The sequence below is a fragment of the Alligator mississippiensis genome, chromosome 5, assembly GCF_030867095.1.
Source record: "Alligator mississippiensis isolate rAllMis1 chromosome 5, rAllMis1, whole genome shotgun sequence".
NCBI classification, from domain to species: domain Eukaryota; kingdom Metazoa; phylum Chordata; order Crocodylia; family Alligatoridae; genus Alligator; species Alligator mississippiensis.
In genome coordinates, this window is record NC_081828.1 from 174,555,468 (window position 1) to 174,580,446 (window position 24,979).

At 43.1% G+C, this 24,979-nt stretch overlaps 1 protein-coding gene across 3 annotated transcripts in view; it reads left to right on the forward strand.

The window, feature by feature from the left end:
• The window catches only part of CALCR (calcitonin receptor), a 321,285-nt gene that overhangs the window by 209,480 nt on the left and 86,826 nt on the right, over nt 1–24,979 (forward strand). For all 3 annotated transcript variants that reach the window (XM_019498115.2, XM_019498116.2, XM_006267472.4), the window contains 2 exons: nt 2,528–2,619; nt 20,644–20,770. In XM_019498115.2, coding sequence (XP_019353660.1) covers nt 2,528–2,619; nt 20,644–20,770 — 219 coding nt within the window. The remainder of the gene's footprint in view (nt 1–2,527; nt 2,620–20,643; nt 20,771–24,979) is intronic.

A 24,979-nucleotide genomic window follows, 5' to 3' on the forward strand; every position in this document is an offset into this window, starting at 1 on the left:
GGTGGGCAATTATTTCAGGCAGAGGGCCACTTACCCAGTTTTGGCAAGCTGTCAAGGGCCTCATGGGTAGCCCCATCCCTTGACAGGTGCCCCTCTCCTGGTCACCATCTTGGGATGTATGTCCCAGGGCCAGCACCAGTAGGGCCCAAAGCAGGGCACAGGCTGGCAGGGGTCTGTGGAGCCGGGCTGGGCTGCACCAGCAGGGAGAGGGGGGAACTGGCTTGGCTTCATAGAGCCCCTACTGGCTGGGACCCCGCGCTCCTGCCACCCTGTTCCTGCCACCCTGTTCTGGGCCCCACTGGCTCTGGGACAATGGTGCAGGCCCTGTGCTCCCACTGGCTCCTGCACCTGCTCACACCCAGTGCCCAGTACAGGCAGGAGGCAATACACAGCCCCGACCCACTGCTTCCCAGCAGGGTAGAAACTGGTGCTGAGCGCAGGGAAAAGCGCAGGGAAAAGCGGCCCCTCGCCCACCTCGTGGCCAGTGCTCGCTGCTGCACGTGCTCACAGCCCATGTGGGGCTGTCTGGAGCAGGCACAGGCAGCCCATGTGGGCTGCAAGCAGCTACAGCACAGGGCACTGGCCATGGGGTGAGCGAGGGGCCGCTTTTCCCCGCACTCAGCACCAGCTTGTAACCCAGCCCTGCTGCCAGCCTGGGCTCTGCTCTGGCTCTGGGCTTGCCTGTCAGAGCTCACATGCTGGGCAGCCCACAGGCAGCAGTGGCAAATGCTGCCTGGCACGGCAAGCAGATGGGCCACAGTTGCTGTCGCCACGTGCAGCCCCAACAGGTGAGCCTGGAGCTGGCATGGGGCCCAGGCTGGCAGTGGGGGCAGGTTATAAAGTTGTGCTGAAGTTGTGCAAGGCGGGGGGGGGGGGGGGGGAGAAGCGGCCCCTTGCCCACCCTGTCGCCAGTGCCCTGTGCTGCAGCCATTCTCAGCCCACGTGGGGCTGTCTGTGCCTGCTCCAGACAGCCCCACATGGGCCGCGAGTGGCTGCAGCAGGGAGCACCAGCCATGGGGCAGGGGAGGAGCCGCTTTCCTCTGTGCCAGGAAGGAGCCCGGGGAAAAGCTGAGCGTGGCTGCAGCACAGGGTGCTGGCCATGGGGTGAGCAAGGAGCTGCTTTTCTCCCCCCATGCTCAGCTTTTCCCTGGGCCACTTTCCCCTGGGCTCCTTCCCTGCCTGTGGTCCTCCCCTGCCCTCCCCCGCACCTTACCTGAAGTTCTGGCACCACTGGGGCAGCCATGTGGTCCCAGGCCAGAAGCCCCTGCAGGGACTTCCAGCTGGGGGTGGGGGGTGGGGCAGGGCAGGCCCTACTGTTGTGGGAGCCCGCCAGGCTTCCCCTGGGTCCTACTGCCCTTGCTTCCTGTCATTTTTGACAGGAACCAAGGGCAGAAAAATATTAATTTTCTAAATTTTTAGCGGCCCCGTGGGCCAGATAGAATGGCCTTGCGGGTTGGATCCAGCCCATGGGCCATATTTTGCCCATCCCTGGAGTAGAGCCTTGCAGGCAGCCAGCTTCCTGCACCTGTTTCACACCATGTTGCACCTAAATGACACTCCAGGCCTTGGCTGAGAACAAATATGACATTTAAATATTGTAGTATTGTGGAGCCAGTGCTGATCCACATGATTGTGGTCCAATAATAATTTGACAGCAAATGATGTAAAGGTAGGCCTATCTTACATTTCAGTGGGTGCATCAACATGAGACATTTACTGCAGAAAAGACTAAACTAATTAACTGCAATAAACATCTTGCATCTTCATGTGCAGGGCTGTTAGGCTAGAGTAAACTAATAAACTCTGCAGCAGGGTAGTACTTGTATTTTACTCTGCAGTGCTGCACACGTGGATGTTGATGAGTGGGGACTGCCTCTGGATAGTCCCATGCTGAAGTACCTTCATCCCGGCCAGCCCCTCCACAGCAGGTTGAGGACAGCAGGAGCAGCCAGGGCTGCTTCAACACAGCTCAGCATGCTGCAGTCCTGGGCACACGTGTAAATGCAGCACTGGGAAGCAATAAACTCCAGAGCAATAAGCTCCAGACTTTATTACTTTGCATTAATTAAGCATGTAGACACACCCGGTGATATCAACCAGAATAAAGGGCTGATTCTTTTGCCATTCACAGTGACTTTACATCACTGTTACTGTAGAAGGTTGCTTTAGATTCATACCAGTCTGAATCAGTCCTATGAACTTCCATGAATTTCTCTTTATTTAAAGTGGTATAGATATATACATAGGTTTGGACCTAATCTTTTTCTCTTAAAGTCAACAGGAATTTTGCCTTTGGCTTTTGTGGAGCAGGGACAGAGCTGCACATGCAAAAACCACTTAATCTCATCTCTTTACCTTCTCAGCCGTGCCTTTTAATTTATTGGAAATATTTCAGGCATATCTTAACACTGAATTTGAATAAAAAGAAATCAAAATTCCTTGTTTGCTTCCACGAATTGTTGCGCACAACACTAAATAAATTACTTCTCACCAGTTTTTCATACCTATCTTTTTATTTTAATTCCAGATGGCATTCATACTTTATTATATGGCTATAGTAGGCCATGCTTTGTCAATAACGTCGCTCTTGATTTCCTTGGGGATTTTCTTCTATTTCAAGTAAGTGGTTTTGATAGTTTATATTTTCTTCTCCTCTCTCAGATGCTGCTAAACGCCAGAGGTATTTAACCAGGAAAAAAAGTTAGAAGGTGGCTTAAAAGTTATACTCAGTTCTCTTTAGTATTTTTTTCTGATAATGCTAGAAGAAAAGAACTGAAGCAAAAGCTGTGCAGAGTGACATTAAATACCTGACCATAGAAGGATTTTTCCAGTACAAGGCAGCTTTCTCACTGTTCTATTTATTATCTATATTCTGTGCTATCACCTTTTCTATGGCCAGCATGCAAGCTAGGGCCAGTAGAAAGAGGGGGCATAGAGGGCCTTACTGAGGGTATTATGCTTCACTCGTTCACTGGTTACCTTTTTACTTTTTAAGTATGCTGGGAGGTATTGTCATACCAGTGGCTCAAATATGACTATAATTTGAAGCCATCTCCTCCCCAACCCCCCAAATGTAACTGACATTTCTCATATGTTGTGACAGATCTGAGCCACTAACTTCAGAGAAACAGACATATTGGTCATGTCTACACGAGATGCTTTACTGTGCAGCAGACTAATTTGCGGTGCAGTAAAGCCAGAGTATATTCAGTCACATGAATTGCATGTGTAGATGCACCCATTTACTAGTAATGAGTGAATTGAAAATAAATTTTGTAGGGTGTACTCATCCTCTCAGTTTCACTGCATATCATAAAGTAAGGTCCTGCAGTATAATTTATGAAGATCACATTCTGATTGTTAAACATTTTTGCATCTGCTCTGTGCAAAAAAACAGGGAAATTGAATCTTATTCTTCTGAGTGTAAGTCTGTCATATAGCGTTTAATAAAGCATCTCTGTTGAAATAGCAGAGGGATTTCCTTGGTTCAGTTTGCCCTCAGAAATATATTCACAACATCCATCAAATTCAGTAGGACTAGAAAAAGACCAAGAACAGACTAAAGCTTTCTTTTTCTATAAAGAGAAACTATAAAAATCCAACTACTGCATGTCTAACACAGTAAGTCCTGCAGTCATTTCTTATTTTAAGTAAAATGACAACTGAGTGTACTCAGTACAACTGAGTGTATGAGGAAAATGTTCAAACATAAAGAGAACGATTGGGAAGGATCTCAACTGTTGTAAATCAGCATCAACTTCAATAGAGCTATGCTGATTTCCACAAGATATGTCCTTCAGACTCTTAAGCACCATAATTATGGCACTTAGCTCTCATGATACTATTATAAATAGTAACATTTCAGTATAGATAGCATCTCTCTAAGGGTTGTTCTAGCTGCATATAGTCCCAAGTATTTTGGTGAAAAAAGGAACAACAGAAGAGTTTTACAAACACCTCATTTTCAATGGAATTATATCAGTTAGCACCACCACCATGTTCTAGCCCCTCAGCTTTCTAAGCTACGAATGCACTGTCATATGCGCTGTCAGCACAGCACATCCAGAATGAGGCACAAGAAAAATGGACATCTGAAAGGCCAATGAAAGACTTCTAAAATTAAATTACAGGAAACTGACTCAACAAACTTCTCCACACTGGGCACATCTGCATGAGATGCCAGTTGTGCAGTAGCTGAATAATACTGCGCAGTAGCACGTCAACAGTGCTAATACATTACTATGTGATGTTATTAGCTACTGCCCTGTAGTGTCACTAAAAAGTCATTCACTAATGCTACTGAGCAGCAACTCCAGTTGCATAACTAAGTACTAAATAAATGTGCAGTAAGTACTAACTAAATGTGCAGTAACCACTGCACAGTAGAATCTTATCTAGATGCACCCACTGTGACCCTAGACAGGTATAACAATTAAAAGAGGGTGTCTGCCTCAGAGGCAATGACAAACAGAATAACATCCAACTAGTTTTTCAGATCCAGAATTAATTTTACATCTTGCAGAAATACAACAAGAAAAAAAAACCAACATCAAACCTAAGGAAATGAATTAACCATTTGTTGGGAGATAAAGGCCTTAAGGCTAGGGACAGACATTACACATAAAGTGGTTTAAGTGATCGGATGGTTTAAACCTGTAACAGAACATAAGTTCAGTGCACATAAACCAGTTTCAAAATGGCTGAAACTGGTTTAAGATAAACCTAAATTTAGTATCAGATTTAACTGATTTGAGTCAAACTGGTTTATGCACTATCTGTCTCAGACCCCTTCCTGGTTGAAGTTAAACCAGAGTCCCCCAGCATCCCAGATGCTTTGTAGCCCTGGGATGGGATGGGCTGGGCTAAGCTGTGCTCTCTGCTTCAGAGAAGAGGCTGGCCCTGCCCCTCTCATTCCTAGCCAGAACTCCAGGGAAGACTGCAGGCACGGCAGGGTCTGCCTGGCTTCCCCCTGCTCCACTCCTCCTTCCCCTCACTGCTTAAGCAGGGATTTCCCCCTTCTTCTCTCCCATCTCCCACAGCATGGACCCTAGCCCCACAGGCCCTAGGCATGTGGTATGCTAGCTAATGCTAAGAGGTAGGGGTGTGTGTGTGTGTGTGTGTGTGTGTGTGTGTGTGTGTGTGTGTGTGTGTGTGTGTGTGCAATTTCACTGGGACAGGACAAAGGCAGACAGAAGAGTGTCCACTTAGGGCTTTTTGGAGCTAATCAACAGATCAGCTAGTAATGTCCCTCCTTGGAAAAAGCTGTTTAAGAAGAGCTTAAACTAATGAGAGAGGCTTTGTTTTTCTTTGTTTTGTTGTGAAAAACACTATGGTTTTATCAGCCCCCCTCCACGCCCCCCCCCCCCCCCGCTGGTTTGCAGCCGTGTCAGGTTTGCAGACAGGGAGAGGGATATTGAAAAGCTCAGTATCATCAAAAGATACATGCACTGACCATTAGCGCTGTGCGAAGCTTTGGTTGCTGATGCAATTCAGCGGAGATTTGGCCCAATTTGGTGGCCAAATCTACAAATCCAAATCAAGTAAGGAGACCCTTTAATCTCTCTGAATTGAATCGGAACCCTCCGAATCGATTCGGAGAGATTCGGACATAGACACAGCTTTAGATATTTTTTCTACATACCTCAAGGTACCAGGTGGTTTATCAACACTGAGATGGTGGGGTGGATAGAGCATCCCACAGGAGCATGGCGGGGAGGTCCCCAGCGGACCCGGAAGTAGACCACAAGCACTTCAGGTCCACTTCCAGGTCCACTGCAGAGCGTGTGGGGGACCCTCCCCGCTCCCCCGCAGCTCAGTGACTGGTGCCTCCTGGCTCTGGGGAGGCACCCGGGGTCCCCCCCATGGCCAAGCACTGAGCCAGGAGGCTCGGGGGGGGGGGTCCCCCACGTGCTCAGCAGTGGACCAGAAGTACTTCCGGTCCACTTCAGGGTCCATCGCCGAGCACACAGGGGGGCCCTCCCGCACTCCTGTGTGACACTCCATGTACCCCACAATTGTAGTGTTCACGAGCTATGCCTGGTACCTCGAGGTATGTAGAAAAAACATTTAAAGTGGTGTCTATGGCCAAATCACTGATCCTCTGAATCAGCATTCAATCTTCAGATTTGGATTCAGCTAAATCAAATCAGGACAATCATCCAAATCAGTGAATTGAATCACTGTCCCCAATTTGGGCCAAATCCAGCCCATTTCACACACCCCACTGCACACACACCCTTTACCTCAAACTGCTAGCCTGGGGCTGGAGTCTGGCAATGCTTCCACCCCTTGGGCAGTGAAGATGTGCAGGCCACTGCCCCCCCCCTCCCCTCCCCCCAAGTACTGTGGAAGGAAAGGGAGGGCTGCTCCACTGCCTCCTGGTTTCTAGCCCAAGCCACTGCAGGCATGTGCCTCCATTTCTGGAAAGAAAAGGGAATGTCTATCCACCTCCAAATCGGTTCAAGCTTTGCAGGTTAGACTAACCTGCAAAGATTGAATCAATTCAGGCTCAGGCTTTTTGAGTGTCTGTCCTTAGCCTAAAAGATTGCCATTAATATTTGAGCATTCAAAGGTATAAAGAGCAGGAAACATGAATTTCTGCTCTAAAATGGTTTTCATACAGTGAAAAGGTAATTGTACAATAATGACAAATTGGTAATAACTTGGGGTTGGGGTGGGGTACTAAGGTGCATGCTTGATAGCCGAGAGGTTGCATGTCTGAGGCCATAGCAGGCACACTTATGGCATAGCCCTGTCAGATTCCAACAAATTTGCAAATTCTCCAAATATGTTGTCACAACAGGGACATGAGAAGGAAGTATCAGTAGCCAATGAAATCTGTCACCTTTGTTGTTATAAAGTCATATTATTTGGAGATTATAGTTAACCTTAAAATTAATTTTATGCTAAAAGGAATCATCTGCTAATTATGTTGACACACAAACATAGATGGCTTCAGTATTTTCAGTTTGGTGAAGTGTTTGAAAGCCAATTTGAAAGAAACCAACAACATTGTATTTTGAGACAAGTTCAGAGGAGTTAGGAAAATAGGTTCACCCTACAAATATATTCATAAAGCTATAGGACTGAAAGTGAGATGGAATTAATCAGTGTAAAAGCAGTCATCTGAAATAAAAAACTGGACATGGACTAATTTATGATTGATGTCAGTGATTTAAAACACATTATTAGAGAGGTAACAGTTCTAGAGAACTAATTATCCAATGGAAAAATATGTCTCTCAATTTTGTTTATGCCTCACAGAGAGTTTGATGAAGGGTACATTAGAAGGATAGATGTTAGGTGTGAGCAAGGGAGGGACTTTTTTGAGATAACAGTTTGCCAGATACTCATTTTTAATTGCCTGTTTTTCTTTAATCCGCATTGTTTTTGCATGTACATAGAGCATATCCATACTACATGGGCCAGGCTCCCTGCTAATGTGAATCAGAATATCTCCTTTGACTTTATTGGAGTTATGCAATTTAAACAGCTAAGAATACATCTCTTTTCTCTAAAAGTTTTACAAAATGTTGCTTGTATTTTCAAATTCTTACCCAGTTTTGTAATGACTAAATTTTGTCCAAAACTGGTTTGAGCAGAAATGGCTTAACAAAATTTTGTTCATGAGAATAATCACATACCTTTGATAGCTTAGAGTAATTAGTACAGGATACCTTCATTTCTAAGGGAGATAAGATTAAAGAGCACATATTCAAGGAAATCTAAGACAGTCCTCTTAAACATTACTTTTAGTTTAGTTTAACTTAATTGCTCATTATAATAAGGCTAAGGTTGTGTATGCATGCTTGTAAGATTGAGTCCTTAGTAAGTAACAAAAATATCATTTTTTTTTTTTTTTTCAGCACCATCATTCTTGTAAAGGGTTAGTGCTAAGATTTTGTGGCTGGTAAAATTCTGACTGTTTTGTAAGGTAACACTAATATAGACATACGTTCTAGAAGTGTGTCATTAGTGTGTTTGGTCTTAGATAATATTCATAGTTTCATAGTAGTTAGGGGTCAGAAGGGACCTAAATAGGTCAACTAGTCTGACCTCCTGCCACTGCCCAGAGCACATGCTGGGATCACATGACCCCAAACAGGTGTTCATCCAACATGTGTTTGAATTTACCCAAGGTAGGAGCAATGACCACTTCCCTAGGAAGTTGGTTCCAGATCCTACCCACCCTAACAGTAAAATAGTGCCTCCTAATCTCTAACCTGAACCTATTCTCCAGCAGCTTCTGGCCATTGTTCCTCATCACCCCAGGTGCTGCTGAGGGGAATAGGACCCTTTCTATTTGCTGCTGATCTCCCCTAACAAGTTTGTAGGCAGCCACCAAATCCTACCTCAGCCTCAGTTTGCTGAGGCTGAACAGGTTCATGTCCCTCAGCCTCTCCTCATAGGGCCTGCCCTGTTGCTCTCCAACCAAGTGTGTGGCCCTCCTCTGAACCCTCTCAAGGCAGGCCATATCCTTCTTAAAGTGTGGTGCCCAGAACTGGATGCAGTCTCCAATTGAGGCCAGACCAATGTCGTGTAGAGGGGGAGTATCACCTCTCTGGACCAGCTTGAGATGCATCTTTGGATGCACGACAAGGTGCAGTTGGCTTTGCTGGCTGCAGTCTGGCATTGGCAGCTCTTGTTCATCTTAGAGTCAGTAATGACTCCAGGATCCTTTTCTGCCTCTGTGCTTTCAACGGGAGAGCTCCCCAGCTTGTATGTATGCTGTGGATTCCTTCTCCCCAGGTGCAGCACCCTGCACTTATCCACATTGAAGCCCAACCTATTACCATCCTCCCACTTCTGTAGTCTGTCTAAATCTAATTGCAGCCTCTCTCTCTCCCTTCGAGCATGCCTACCTCTCCCCACATCTTGGTGTCATCGGCAAACTTGGACAACGTGTTTTCCACCCCCTCGTCCAAGTCGGTGATGAAGATGTTGAACAGTGTAGGCCCCAGGACCAAGCCCTGGGGGACCCCACTATTCACATCCCGCCAGGTCGAGTATGACCCGTCCACCGCCACTCTCTGGGTGTACCCCATCAGCTAATTTCTGACCCATCCAACTGTGTAGGCATCAATGCCACAGTCGCTCAATTTATTAATGAGAATGGGGTGAGAGACGGTGTCAAAGGCCTTCTTAAAGTCCAGAAAGACTATGTCCATGGTGACACCATCATCCAGGGATTTAGTTACCTGGTCATAAAAGGCCATCAGGCTGGTCTGGCAGGACCTGCCTTTTGATATTGAAGTGATTTAAAATTGAATATGGTTTCCTCACTCACCACTAGACACCAAATTGCTTTTGCTGTTTGCTCCTTTTCTTTTCTGTCCCACAGACGCATGTAATTATTCTGTCATATGTAGGAGTGAAAATCAATATTCCAAGCTCTGCAAGAGCAAGTTCATGTCTATAACATACAAAACTGAAGTCAGATACAAATATAATATGATAAGGCATTCCCATGTTCCATTCCAGGATGTCATATATAGGAAGACCAACATCTTAGCTGTATATATGATTGGTCCTAAAAAAGGTAGCATAAATAAGAAAAGGGAAGAAACAGAAAGAGGGTTTACCGCACAAACAGCTAGAAAATATTCATATATTCATATATATATGAAATTCTATTACCCTCTGAAAAGGAGAAATCACATAATTTTCATATGTTGCTTAGAAATCTTTGATTTTTTGAGGAGCTCAGAATTTTAGGTAAAAATAAATAAAACCCTAATGGGCATGTCCAGATGAGTCCGCATGTGCATCTTGCACAGTCTCAAGCTCCTTTGAGATGCTGCAAGAGGCATGTGCAGGAACAAAAAAACATTCTCCGCACTGAAATTTGCAGTGCAGGGGCAGAATTAGACCCCTGGATATCCAGGGGTCAAACAATACCCCGGGGGGAAAAAACCTGGACCATGTCCTGAGGCAACGAGAGGCTCAGTCCTCCACAGAGACACTCTGGTAGCCTGCCAAAATGTCTCTGTGGTTGGCCCTTTCCCCAGTGCTAAAGCATGCTGCCTGCCAGTGCAAGCTGCAGGGAGGGACTTGGACCCAGCTTTGTGTCAGGTAAGTAAGGGGTTGGGGGACTGGAGGAGTGGGGAGGGGACCTTGGGGGAGGCTTTAGAAGGCTGGAGATGAGCAAGGGAATGAGCAGGAGGCTGGAGACGAGCCCCTGGAGATGATTTGGAGACATTCCCCTGCTGTCTCCAGCCTCCTGCTCAGTCTCCAGCCTCCTACTTGTTCCCCTGCTCATCTTCAGCCTCCCGAGGCCAGAAATGCACAGGGGAATGGGCAGGAGGCTGGAGACAGCAGGGGAATGTCTCCAGCAGTCCCAAGGGGCTGTCTCCAACTTCCTGCTAGTTCTGTTGCTCATCTCCAGCCTCCAGAGCCTGGAGACAAGTGGAAAAAGGATCAGAGAGCTGGAGACGAGCAGGAAGCTGGACACAAGCCCCTGGAAATAAGTTAGAGACTTTCCCTGCTCTCTCCAGCCTCCTGCTCCTTCTCTGCTACTGCCAGTGAGTGTGGGAGGAGCTGGGAGAGCAAGTGGGGTGCTGGGGGAATTAATAGAGGGCAGGGGGAATGAATGTGGGATGGGGGAACAAAGGGGGTGAGGGGAATGAACAGGGATGGGCAGATTGAAAGGGAGATGGGGGGAACGAATGGGGGGGGGCAGGGGGAATGAGTGGGGGGCAGGAATGAGCCTCCTGCTCATTTTCCTATTCTCTCCAGCCTCCTGCTTGTTCTCCTGCTCATCTCCAGCCTCTGGAGTCTGGAGAGGAGCAGGTGAATGAGCAGGGGCTGGAGACCAGCAGGGGACCTGGGAGCTGTAGCCTCTGGGGGGGGGCAGGCATGTGCCCTATGGGGGGCAGGGGACCATTGGTGATGCATAGGAGGTGCATGTGGGTACACGTGCACCCCCTGAGCATGACGGTGCATGCCCTCAGAAAAGGTGCTGCCGACACTGTCAGCAGCACCTGTGGGCGGTTGTTGCTTGCCAGCCCCCCACTCCCTGCCAGCGGTGGCATCTGCAGGCAGTCAATGATCACCGATGGCCACCGCTGTCACTGCCAGCGGCGTCTGCAGGTGGCCACTGACCCCTGGTCAGCACTCACCACCCTCTACCCCACCGACAGTGCTGGCAGCATCTGCGGGACCTCCCCGCTTACTGCCACCACCACACTCCCATTGCCACCAACACCACCGTGCCCCCCAGCCACCAGGGGTATGCGGCATTCATGCAAGGAACCCACCCCTCCTAAGCAGCCCCCACACTCACATCCCCACACACCCACCCACACACATCCCCCCCACCCCTCTGCCATCCCCCTCCTACAAACCCCATATCCCCTCACCATGTGATAAGGAAACCAAAAGCAAACATTAAAACATATAGATATGTAGGATTTATTTTATTATGATGCTAGAGACACAGGTAGGCTTCCAAAATTCTTTAACATTGTAAATATAGCAATAAAACATTGTCCATCTGATCAGTTCCCCCCCTCTTTTGTTCTAATTGTGGAAGAATGTGGATTTTGGGGTATTTTAAAAAGTGAATTTGAGATGCTGCTTCAGAGTCCATCTGACACAAGGGGCTAGTGTCCCCAGATACCAACTGGCTGGGCCTCAGAAGATCCTGAGGGCAAGTCGCCCTGAGCTGCTGGCCAGGGCAGTTTTATATACTGCTGTAGCTCCCCCCGGCTGCAGATCTGGGAGGAGCCAGGCAGGGTTATTTTGCCCCAAGTGGCACAATTTGCTCCACAACAAAGTGCATTTCTGGGCACGTGCACTGACACAAAAAGTCCTGGCTCAAATTTTCACCGCTTCTATTTGAGCTGCTGCAAGCACACATGCTTGCATATGTGGACATGCCCAATATGTCCATCCACTTTAAAATCAAATTTAACCAAATCATTAAGTTCATTTTGTAAGGTCTTCTTAATCACAAAAATGAGTCTGTGTGCTTTGAGCAGTTTCTAACTGGAATGTTTCTGTCTGCCACTGTAATTTATAATGCACAGTCTAATCATAGGGCATCTTTACACATGCTCTGTGGGGGAGTGAGGAGACACTAATTACAGAGGCTCTTGTGAGCTGCTTTAAGTAAAGCGCCCATAGCTTCTCATGTATTCAGTGTCCCATGTTTCAAAATGGCAGCAGGGGCACTTTAACTAAAGCTAGTGTGACTCTGAATACACGTGATGCTGAATACATGTGACACTGAGGCTGCGGGAATGTGCTAATTAGCACACTGCAACAGATTCAGTTGAGTCTGCTCCAGTGTGTTCTAGTTAGAATACGTGAGAGCAGGTGTCAGGCACATGTATAGGTGTCTATACATTTAAATGTACCACACTTTCAACAAGAGGTTGAGATCCAACAGAAATAGAGGATCAGGCTTTACTCTCACTAATATTCAGATTTTTCAATATAATGCTTATCCAATCTGAAATTTCCATTTTAATTTTACTCATTTCACCTCTTGCTTTACTTCCTATCAGTTACTTAGAATAAAGCAAATTTAAGTAATAGCTTCAATGACAGCATTTTGTCAGCTGGAAGGATAAGGACTCATGGATAACCACTGCACAGGCTATGTTTTTATGCTTTTTATGGACCATGATGCATTTTTACTTCCTTCTGTAGCATGGGCATGGTCTTATTTTTTAGGGTCTTCTGGGTTTATAATAACCAACTGTTTCCCTGTTGGATCTGTGGGTGTCATGCCTGGTAGCTGAATGTGAGGATCTGAAGTGGCAGTTATAGGTATTCCTTGGGTTAACAACTATTTACAAACACAGGGGATTAGATACAACAGCCCAGGAGATCTATTCCAGTCCTATGTTCTTATGAATAGTAGGATATAAAAATCTGCTATGACCTTTGTAGGCTTGTGCAAAAATTAACCATGTGAATATTTGGTTTAGTGAGTGGAAATTATTGGAGCTAAAAGAAAGAATAAAAATTCTAGGCTCTAAATTTTGATCTAATGTAAGCCTATTACACTGTGAAGATGAGGAAGCCTTTCAAAATCAAACTACAGATTTGTCTACCTTTTCCATTAAAGCAATAGCCCCCATCTCTTCAAACACTGGAGATTCAACTTAATCATTGTTTTCAGTTCTGCAACAGTAGTTCCTGTGTAAACACTGGCCCACAACAATAGCTTCTTTTAAATCACCTTTGAATTCCTCTGTTCTGCATGACAGCAGGGAACTAGTTTACATAAATCTTAGGTTTAGGATTATATTATACTATGCCTAGCTGTCACAGTCCCCAAGGGGCTATTGCCAGCTAGGAAGTAGGAGTAATAAGTATACTATGTCAGTACTACCACATCTCTAAACACTTACTCTAGCAAAAGAGAGGAGACTGTGTTTTGTAAAGCCCATTATGCCACCTAGGTATTTCATTTGGGATTCATACACAGTAGGGAGATCTCTGGCTAATAATTTAAACTGGTGTTTTGACCTCTTTGTGTGCTGAGGGATGGAAGCACAGATATGATCTGTTCTCCATTTCATGCTGAATGCAAAACTAAAGATATTTTGATATAATGGGATGCTATATAGATTTAAGTTGTTAATCATAAATTAATTCCTCCATTCCAAACAAAGAAAAATTGGGGGGGGGACAGTAAAGTCAGAATTTTTAAAAAGGACTAATTTAAATGTGGAAAAAGGAACAACATGAAAATTTAAACAATAACAAGTAAAACTATAAACATTATTTTAAAATGGCCTTTTAATCACACTGAATATACCATCTTTCCTCTGAAGAAAGTACTCTCTTAATGTTCCACTTGACATTGCCCAAAGGACAAATAATTGATTTGTTCACATTAAATATTTACTGTACTTGTTGAGCACAATGCTACAATTACTTGTTAATGTCATATTACCCCACTCATAGGATCAAATTGTCAATCATCATTAAAAAGTCAGTATTGACTAAGAGTTATTTCATAATGGTACCTGGCATCATTACAATTTTGCCTTCTCTTAGAATAGCTATTTCTAGATATTAAGTGATTACCATTAACAAATGTTGACATGTTTATGACTTCCACTGTAGTTATACAGTCATATTTGATTATCCAGGGCTCTTTTGCTGTTGCTTGTTTACTTTTTGTGATGATAGGACAATTATAAAAATACCATAAAATTCATCAAGATAATAAGAGAAGAAACAATACATCCGGTTCTTAGAACAAGAAACTGGGCATTTGGATTCCTGGTTTCTAATAAGAGTCCTTTGACTGATCTACGTTATGACCTTACGTAAGTCATTTAGCTTTTCTGCCTTGCTATGAGAGGATAAACTTAAAAAGGTATATTTAACTCTCTCACAAAGACTTTCTGAGATTGATTAATTAGTGCTTGTAAAGTATTTCAGGATTCTTGTATGAAATGTGCTGAAGTAGAAAGGCAAAGCACATTTAGGGAGAAATGTGCATCTCGACCATTTCTAGCAGATGTTTGCGCAACCTCTTCTTAGAAACCTCCAGTGAGGAAGATTCCATAATCTCCCTAGATGACCTTCTAGTTATAAAAGTTTTTATGCTTAGATTTTTCTAAATATCCAACATCCATCCTCCTTGCTACAAGTTAAGTCCGTTCCTTCTTGTCCCATCCTTATTTTATTCTAGGGCCAATTTCACTCTCTCCTTATATCACAATTCCTTTTATTTCAGACAGGGATGACGTGGGGCACCTGTTTGAAAAACCTGATCATTAAAGACTCTCAGCTCAGATAAGATCTTGTCTGGGAGTAAACACACCCCAGAAAAGAAAAACAATTATCTCCAATTTCTTTGCAGAGGGCTAACGTGAAAGAACGTAATTTCTTCTGGAAAGGAAAAAAGACATGAGATGTTGATACAGAGCTTTAAAAACACAAAGTCTAGGTACATGCAACAGGCAAAGAAAGCTTAGACCAGGACAAAGGGACATGCTTCTGGTGGAAATGGAGACAACTGCAGGACCAGCCAAGGTTGAAGGTGCTGGCTTCAGAAATGAGAGACAGAGATTTCATCAGTCACAGGAAAAGCAATGGGCTGCAAGAAGGGAATCCTAGACATCCTAAAGGGTTGTGACTAACCCAAAGAACATACCGTAATGGTGAGGGAAATGGTGGCAAAGAATGCCATAAAGTTGTCATACATATATATGCATACACCCACACACATTGAATCCCAAGATGATTTATATACATACAAGAGAAAGAGACAGAGAGAACAAACATAATAAATCCTTTTGGGATTCAAAACAGGATGCATTAAAACTGCCCATCCAACCATGAGTCAAAACAGAAAATGTGCTCCACTGAGCTGTTTCAGCTAAACAGGCCAGGATCAGTCTGTCTGACATATGCTTCTTCCCTGAGTGCATAAGCCTGACCATGTCCACATCTAATGGAAAAAACCCTGTCTGTTCAATAAGGCCTTCTAACAAGAATTGCATTTTCTCCCCTCTTCCTTCTGTGCTTCCCCTTCCATGACTAACCCATCACAGGGGAGCATGAAAGAAAAAGACAAGAACTAGAAAAACAAAGCATCATGAAAGTAACATAAAGAAAAGGAAAATCAAAATGAGAAGAAACTGATTTTAGAGCATGCTCAGTGTAAAACTTCTAATTATTTTCTAGTCCTTGGCAATCACAATGATAGATGATTTGAACCATACCAGAGAGAAGGACAGGCGGACAGAAAGATTAGTACCAGAAGACTAGAGTGATATAATAGAGCCTTGGGATTAACGCACTAGGTATAACAACTTGCATATGTTGTGGTTTATGATGTCAGGTTCATCTCACACATACAGTCTTTTACTGCAAGAGAGATTATCTCCCTACATCCCTACATTAATATTCATCATTATCTGGTGTCATTGGTGCTGCAGCAGCTGCATTACTTGAAAGGTCATATATGTTTAGATTAACTTCTCTCCCAGAGGAAGAGGCCTCTTACCCTGAAAAAATGACTGTTGTAACGTTTGAGTCCTGTGCAAACCAAATGCATTACAATACATTCTCTAGCCTTAGCAGCCCAAGACAGTCAGGCTGGCAACAGTGCCATTGCTCCATGAAAATAAAAAGTAAGTTTCTCTCTCTTTTTCCCCAAAGGTCCTGGTACATGAGTATAGTCCTGCTTGGGGAACACATTGCCTCAGAGTTATTTCACTGCTATCATTCTTCCCACAAAACTGTAGGATGCATCTGTTTTTCTGTCAGTATATTGCTCAGATTGAAGTCACACAATCTTTCTGAAAGTGGCATTCCCAGAATTTTTAACATATTTGTTTATTCATTGTTATATGATAGCACCTATTAATCCTAATTGGGTCCCCACTGTGTTAAAGACTATATAATTATAGAACAAATGATGGTCCTTGCTCCCTACAACCATCAGTTGGTAACATACTATGCAGGAGTATAGACAGAATAGGTAATAGTAGGAAACAATGAGTTGCTATTTGTTAGGATAATAAATCAATAGGGTCACTGCATTAGGGGTCTAAGTGTTATAGGCATTGCACATTAGAGTTTAAAGAAAGGTTTGAAGGAGAGTAATGAAGTAACATGTTTACAGGGAGCTCCTCCTACGAATGAGGGTTAGCATGGAAGAAAGGAGGTGCTTCTATGAAAATGTAACATATGGGTGACAGAATCTGGTTTCACTGGTCAGTTGAAGACAAGAGTTTGCATTTTGGCAGCAAATAAAAATTACAGTAGATTCCTACATTATAAGAAAGATGTACCACAAGGAATCCAGTAAAATATAAGCTACGTACCTTAAAATTGATAACAGGCTTCAAATAAATGCAGTTAAAAAGGGTAGACAGTAGCGGTCAAATGAAATGGTGAATGTAAAGAAATACACAGTTAGCAGCTTGGGTCATCAACATGGAAGTTGAAGTAATTGAGAATGATTGTGGAATAATGTGAGGAGAGGAGAAAGAGACAAGAGTCAAAATTAGGAATGCAGGCCCATGTGGAGAAATGGGTGCATGGTGGATGACAGTAATATGTGACGAAAAGAGTTCAAAAAAGCAGCAAGGCTGAAATGTGCAAGTAGGAAAGGGTTGGAAGCACCAAGAATGGAAGAAGAGAAGCCTAACATCACACACAAATGGTCTGATCCAGAATGTCAGAGAAAGTGAGGTCTCCATAAGAAAGCAGCTGTCAAAGTATTTCCAGCCAAAGAGGTCTAGGTCTCTCTGGGCATGTCTACATGTGCATTTACGCTGGCTTAAATTTACTCTGCAGTAAGTTACTGCACAATAAGTAGGAATAGGCCAGTGTCTACATGTGCAGGTGTTAAAGCACATTAACGCTGTGTGTGGACTGACTTGGGACTAAAGTTAGTTCCAAGTCAGTCCTACGCAGTGTTTCTGCTCAGTAAGGTGTCTACACGTGTGTTACTACACTGTAACTAATTGGGCATACATTTCATACCTGCAGGATGCAGGTGTCAAATTTATGCTCAAGTTGGTGTAAGTCACCATATTTACTGTGCAGTACAGGAGTGCATGTGTAGATGTAGCCTGGACTGAACAGTAATTTTGGTTACTACACAGTAAATGCGCACATGTAGACATGCCCCCTGAGAGCTAAGAATTTGCAGGAATGAAATACTAAGAGATCAGAGATGGCTCCAGTCATTGTAAAGAGGGAACGTGGGTTCCAGACAGAAAGAGAAGGAGAGAGTGGTGAAGCGCATGAGGTTAGGACTAGTGGTACAAGAGGTACAGAGTTGGTGCTGAAGTGAAGGTGGAAGTGGTAAGAAGGCAAGCATGAGTGGGAAAATGTCACCAGAGGAGAGAAGCTGATACAGATATGATACTTAGATTTGTGCTAGTGGGAGAATGGATAGATGAGAATGGAGAGGGGAAACTGCATAAAATATATAAAGGACAGAAACACATCCCATTAGCATCACATTTCTCACAGAACAACCATTCCACCTTTGACCTCACTATCTTCATGCCCAAGGGAAATCTAACACCTTTAAAAGGTGAACTTGTAAACAAAAATTCATAAGATGGCTGGACACTAAGCACCAAGGCCTAAACATTGTTACTGGTTTTATAGCACATTGTATTTTACCTGACATGTATTTTACCTTTCCACACATGAAAGATGAGAATGCCCCCCCTCCCTTTTGATAGGCCTTGATCTCCTACTAATCAGCTTCTTTTCTTCTGTTAATTGTGAGCACCTATACAGGAGCAGTGAGGCTGCTCCAATATGTCAGAGCAGACTCGATTAATCAAGTTTGCTGGAATGTGGTAATTACCATGATCCAGTAGCCTCCAATGTCTCATATATCAGCATCCCTGTGCTTAAAAATGGCAGCAGGGGCACTTTATCTAAAGCTCATTCAGGGAGCTTTAGATAAAGTACCCCTGCCACTATTTTTAAGCACAGGGACCATAGGCACATTAAAAAATGGGCCAGCTGGGCCTGGGCTCAGAGGGCACTACCAATTTGATTCCCCAGGGATCCTCAGCAGAGAAGTGAAAGCTGTGGTTTTAAACTCAGCACCATTTTTGTCCCCCTCCTGGGGAGTTAGAAAAATGGCACCAAGTTTAAAATCACAGCTTTTGCATTTGCTTCCCTGGGAGCTGGAAGCATGGGCCCTCCACCAAGGAGGTGGGGCCAGGCCAGGCCGCGAATGCTGCATCTTGCCTGGCAGGGGGTGGCCAGGGCCAGGAAGGGCCAGGAGCACTGCAGTGTGCCTCTTCAGGTGAGTGGGCAGTGGTGCTGGGGGAGGCCTTGGGGGACTATAGCCCCCACAAAATTCATCTTAGCCTCCCCGTAGCCACCCTTCCCAGCACCGCCACCACCCACTCAGAGGCACAGTGTGGAGTGGTGCAGCGTGGCACTCCTGGCCCAGCCCTGTGTATCTGTGCAGCCACACACGACAGCTGGGCAGCCGCTCCCTGCAGGTAAGTCTAATAGGGGCCAGGGCAGGGAGCTAGATGGATCCATTGTGGCGGGGGGGGCCGCCTCAGAGTAATTGAGTGGGGCAGGAAGGACATCCTGTGAGGGAAAAGTATGTGTCTGTCTGTCTGTGTGCATATGTGTTTGTTCATGGCAGGGAGAGTGTGTTTGCATCTGTGTGTCCACATGCAGAGTGAGAGTAGAGTGTACACCTGTCTGTGTGTGCACCTGTGTATGTGCATGTGTGTGTGTACGTTCAGCCATAGCAGGCGAGGTGGAGCGTGGATCAGGGAGAAGAGGCAGGCAGTGCCCCAACACCCTCAGCCTGGCAGGGTCCACCCAGCCTCCCCTGCCAGCACCAGGAGGGGGAGGGACCACTCTCCCCACCCCTGCAGCCCAGTTCCTGTGGGTGAAGGGGACATCCAATTTTGTGTTTGCCTGGGTCCCCAATGTACCTTAGTCTTCCTCTGGTGGGGACGCTGTTACATGAGATGCTCTGGGTGCTTTAATTAGAGCAGCTCCAAAAGCTGTAAAAGCTGTTCTAATTAAAGTACCCCCACCGCTCCTACAGAGCATGTATACATGCCCTGTGGGTCTGCTACCCTTGGGAATTTTTCTCACCCCTTCCCACTACTGACCTTTACTATGCTGTGCTTGGATCTTCTGGTCAGACCTAACGGAGCATGTCTTGCATTTGAAAGTTTGCCTACCTGTGCTACACAGTTGGTCCAATAAAAGATATCACCCTAAGAAATCCTTGCCTGTTGCATGTGTACATACATACAGCACAGACAGCAGCAAAGTTAAAATGCCAGCTTACATTAAGTTCAAGTTGCAAAAGGCTGCTAGCGCATAAGGAAGGGTTGGTTCAACTACAGTAGGGTATGTACCAGGTGTTCTTGTTGAAAAATATTCCACATTTTCTCTATCCCTCATCATCTTTGCAGGTGATCTGAGGTGGTAGTGGTTGGATTAAGAAATAAATTAGATTTAAGCTAGAGATCAGGTTTGAAGCTAAAATCATGGCTAGGGTAATGATTCAAGAACACAGACATTTTTGAGTTATTCTTGTGGGATTTTTACCTCAAGAGTTAGGAAGCCTACAAAATTCATCAGCAATTTATTTAAGATTTTGACCACATCTGAACAGGAAAATAGGTCTCTTTCTGGTTTAGGAGATACGCTGGAATAAAAAGCATGCAGGATGCAAAACTAAATCTCCCTGAAAATTAAGGAGATTCCAGTTCAAGATTCCCATTCTGACTCATCACTAATGCCAAAAGCATCAAATAATTTTCATCTGAATATTTGAGATATTTAACTTTTGGAGAACAAATGCAGCATTCCTGCCATTCAACATTTGTGTTCATGCACATCTGAAATAATTATCAGGGTTCTGCTTCACTACTTAACAGTTCTGTTCCTGTGGGAAAAAAAACCCAGCAAAACAACCTTCTACAGTTCAGAATTTGAGCCAATAGGCCCTTACAATATGGCCTGGGAAGCAGGTGGTTCTAAACAGGTGTAAATAGGGAAATAAAAAATTGTTGCGTCTCACGGCTGTAATGTTAGGCATGTGTTTTCTGACTACCTCTTGCCAAATGGCATTCTTGAGAAATAGTTGCCAGAATGTGCACATTAAAGTGACATCAGAATAAAAACACTAATTTACAACTTGTGCTACATATTTTTCAGGAGCCTCAGCTGTCAAAGGATAACACTGCATAAGAATTTATTTTTCTCTTATGTGCTTAACTCTGTGTTTACAATCGCCCATCTTATTGTGGTAGTGCCTAATCCAGGCCTTGTAAAAAGGGATCCCGTAAGTATTGCATGAAACCTTTCCTTCACAAAGCATAGCTTCAAAATTCCACTGTGGAAACATTGTTAAATGATAGTTTTACAGAACAGGCCAAAATTATGGGGCCAAGTTCTGTGAGCATTATTCAAGCAAATCTTTCTTTGACCTCTCTGGGAATTTTGCACAATAAAAATCCCAGAATTTGGCAAGAGGAGTATGAGGCTTTATATAAAAATAATTTTATTGGCATCATGTGGAATGCTGAGAGAGAATTTGTACAATCTGTTGAACTGAAGTACCTGACATGAATTATGTGATAATATGAATAACCTTATGCATCCCGTAGTAGTATGTGAGTCTGTAAGCAAGGGACAGAAAAATGCAACATATAAAGATTTTTAAAACATCTAAAATACATATTCCATGTACTTAGAGTGGCCATGGATAAGTTCTCATTTGGAATTAAATGGATAGTAATTTCTTTTTCTGTAGTTGAAAAAATAATGTCCAGGAAAATGCTGCACATTGAATAGTTGTGCTTTCCTGTCTATGCCCTAATCTTTGAAAAGTATTCTGCTTTTTAGATGCGAGTTCAGATCCTAGATTACATTTTGAGGCAGAGAGAGCAAAGATGGTGCTAAACCATTATTTTGTCTCCCTCAACCTGGCTTACAATCCTATTCCCAACATAAAATGGAATTAGTTTAAAGGTACTCTAACTTTAAATTTCCTAACAATAGCTCCTGAAAGATAATGGTTAGGCATATGCCTCCCTTTCACTGCTTTCTATGTAAGGGTGAAAGCAGGGAAAAAAGTGGCTCTGCACAAGCAAGGAGAATCTATTAAAAGGCCCACTCTTTTGAAATTCCAAGCACTGTGCAATGCTGAACCAGGGTTCAGGATCTGGTAAGTCATGTCCATCACAAATTATCATTGTTTAATTCCAGAGCAGACTGTTAATCAAATTCTTCTCACTAGAAGGTATTAGTTCAGTTCATTTTCTGCACCACTTCTTCCCAAGGGTGTCTAAGAGTTCCTGAATTTTTCTGCAAATTCTGTTAATCCATCTACTGATAAACATTCATGAAATCCACTTTGAATACAGTTTGACGCTGATCCCATTCATATTCATAATTCCACTGAGTTTGAGGATGTTTCACTTGTGTGAACAGATATGAAATAAGTGTCAGGCCCATAATCTCTAGTTATGTCATAACTTCTATCAGTTTGTCTTCTACTAGGATCTTTAAAATTATGGCCTAATCAGTTACCTGGCTCTACACTTCAAAACACAATTAAATGCTATCATATGATATTACTTTCACAAATGCATCTTTGAAACATGCTATTGGCTAATCAAGATAATTAAAATAGGAATAGACTACAAAAAATGCAATCAGCTCCAGGGGCCACCTGGAGATTAAAAGAATGGGAAAATTCACACATTTCATTCCGTCTTGCTGCATATCATCATATGTTTCCATCTTATGCAAAAACTATGATAAAATACTTGATATTTGAAATGAAGAGCTTGCACATAATGAACAGACTATTAATACATGGACCCGCTGAAATTTAAATAGGAATAATTACCTTGAGGTTAAGAATGACATTTCTTAACAGAAGAGGTAAATTATCTTGAATGAAGTGCTTTTTAATAAATAATGAGGCCACAGCATGAATGCTTGTTCATTAAGAATTGTTTATAAAGTAGATATGAGAGACCCATAGATTACTCCTCTGGGGCAGATCCTTTTTTGGAGGCCTTGTTGGTGCTGATGGCAATGCTCCCATTGACATCAATTGGCCAGGATGTTTTGGTGTAAGCTGGCATAGGTCCCATGAATGGAAACACATCATCAATGAAAGCTGAGCATCTTTATCTTAGTTATCATGGTGGTGAAAGCTATTGGGATGCCATACATAGATACTGTTGGCATCACTGGTATTCCATATAAATGTTATTCTGGCTATGTAAAGACCTTGCAGTATTGGGACCTTAATATCTTAATATAGTGTTTTTTAACAATGAATCAAACTTAAAAAAAGAAACATTGTATAAAAGAATTTACCTGGCCAGTAGGGCCATACAAGACAGCATCATTCCTCTTCAACTTCTGTTTCGATGGAACAGTGTTTTGTTTCGAGTTTCATTTTCTTTTGAAAGCACTGTTCCATTTCATTTCATTGAAACTGTTTCACTGTTTTGATGCTGTTTCAATGTTTCACCCATAGGCTATTCCGCACCCAGCTCCAGGAAGAATGGCTGGGGCCAGCAACAGCACCGATCTTCCTGATACGGGCTGCACCCAGCGCTGGTCCCAACTAGCAGCACCAGCCTCCTGTCATCTGACAGGCAGATCGGGGCTTGCCCAAACCCCTGGGAGGGCTGCGGGGGCTGTGCCAGACTGCTCCTGGGGTTGCGGGCTGAAGCCAGGTAAGGCTGGCTTTGAAACTCTCTAAATGTTTCATAACTTTTGAAGTGTTTCAGGTGCCCCTGTTTCATTTCAAAGCTGTTTCAAAGGCTTTTGTTTCATTTTGATTTCACCATTTTGAGCTTGAAACGCATTGAAACGAAGCACCAGGTGAAATTTTGCACAGCCCTCTGGCCAGTATATTTCTAAGGTTTTCATTGCTCCTATTGAATACATGTATATTGGTAGACTGAGGTTCAGCAAAGTATATAAGCATACTTTAATGGCTTTGATGGATAATGATCTCATTCAGTGAGATCGGCAGCAGATTCTTCTGCTGCTTGATCCAGCACTGAAATGCTATTTAGTAGCTAAGACAAAAAATTGGGAGCCAGAAAACCTAAGTTATCTTCCTAGTTATGTTACTAATTCATTGGGTAAGGGTGGACAAAGTAGCTTGATCCCTTAGTATCTCCATGTCCATGTATTTATAAAAGAAGATAACAGTGCTTTGATGTTTGCAAAGCCCTTTGAAATATGTAGATAAAGAAACCCTGCATAAGTTCTAGGAAATTCTACTTATTCTATTTTTCTGATACCATTGGCTATAGATGTGTGGCTCCCAAAAGAAAATGCTCTAAGTTCTCATCAAAAAATTAAAATCTTTTGAAGATTGATGGATTTATGTTTAAATTATATCAAATAGATTTCTTTACAAATTTTACATTAATGTAGTCTAGAAAAGCAAGTATCTTCCTCTGTCTACTCTGTTGTACCTTGCATTTTTGAAGTCCATTTTAAGTAGATTGCATCTGACTTTTTGTAGTTTCCTGCATTTATCCTTTTGTGGATCTTCCCAGCTTGACATATGCATGGGTTTGTGAACCTCATTCATCAGAAGTATCCAGAAATATTAATGTATGAAGGAGAGTATCAGATGACCTAGCTATCCTTTATTAATGGCCACAGATGTGAAGTTGATGTTATTTTTATGCAATACAGAAAAATATTTTTTAAATAAATGCAATTCCACCTCATTCCTCATGTATTTTTACTGCCTAAAATCTCAGAGTAGGTTTAAAACTTGTGATGTCATGGAAAACCTACTTATACCTTTGCTAAATTTATGAAGAAGTCAACAAACCAATGGAAGATGCCATCATCAAGAAAGAAAAGATAATTCTTTCATATATAATGGATGCTGAGAGGAAGAGAAAAGGGCCAGAGACAAAGAAATAAATTCCTAACACAACAGTCACCTTTTGATCCTTCAAGGCCTTTTAAATGAAGATATTAAATTCCAATTCATCACTTATGTCTGGAGATAATCTATTACACCCTGCCTAGGGATGTATTAGCCCTGATTTAAACCTACATAAGGATCACTCCATCAGTCTAAAATAGTAAGTGAAAACTCCTCCTTAAATATTTTTTATTATTTTGGTCATTTCTTTCTATCTTTTTTTATTTTGTGTTATTTAATTCTATTTTTATTCTTGAATTTATTTGGATCTTAATTTATGGAAGAGAATAAAGTTGCAGACCCAGATTTCCAAGTATGTGGAGAAAAAGAAGAACAACATATCAATGGACAATCAGATACACTGAAGTCGATGTGTGTGTGTGTGTGTGTGAGAGAGAGAAAGACACTGAAAAATGCAATCTCAGTTCATTTCTGTTTCACATTGTGACTAAAGTAATAGTTGTATTAATTTAACTATTTCTAACACTGATTTTAGAGATAAAGTGTGTATTATTTCATAAATTGTGATAACAACAACCCTCCAAAGTATACTTATTGTAAATAATAAATTGT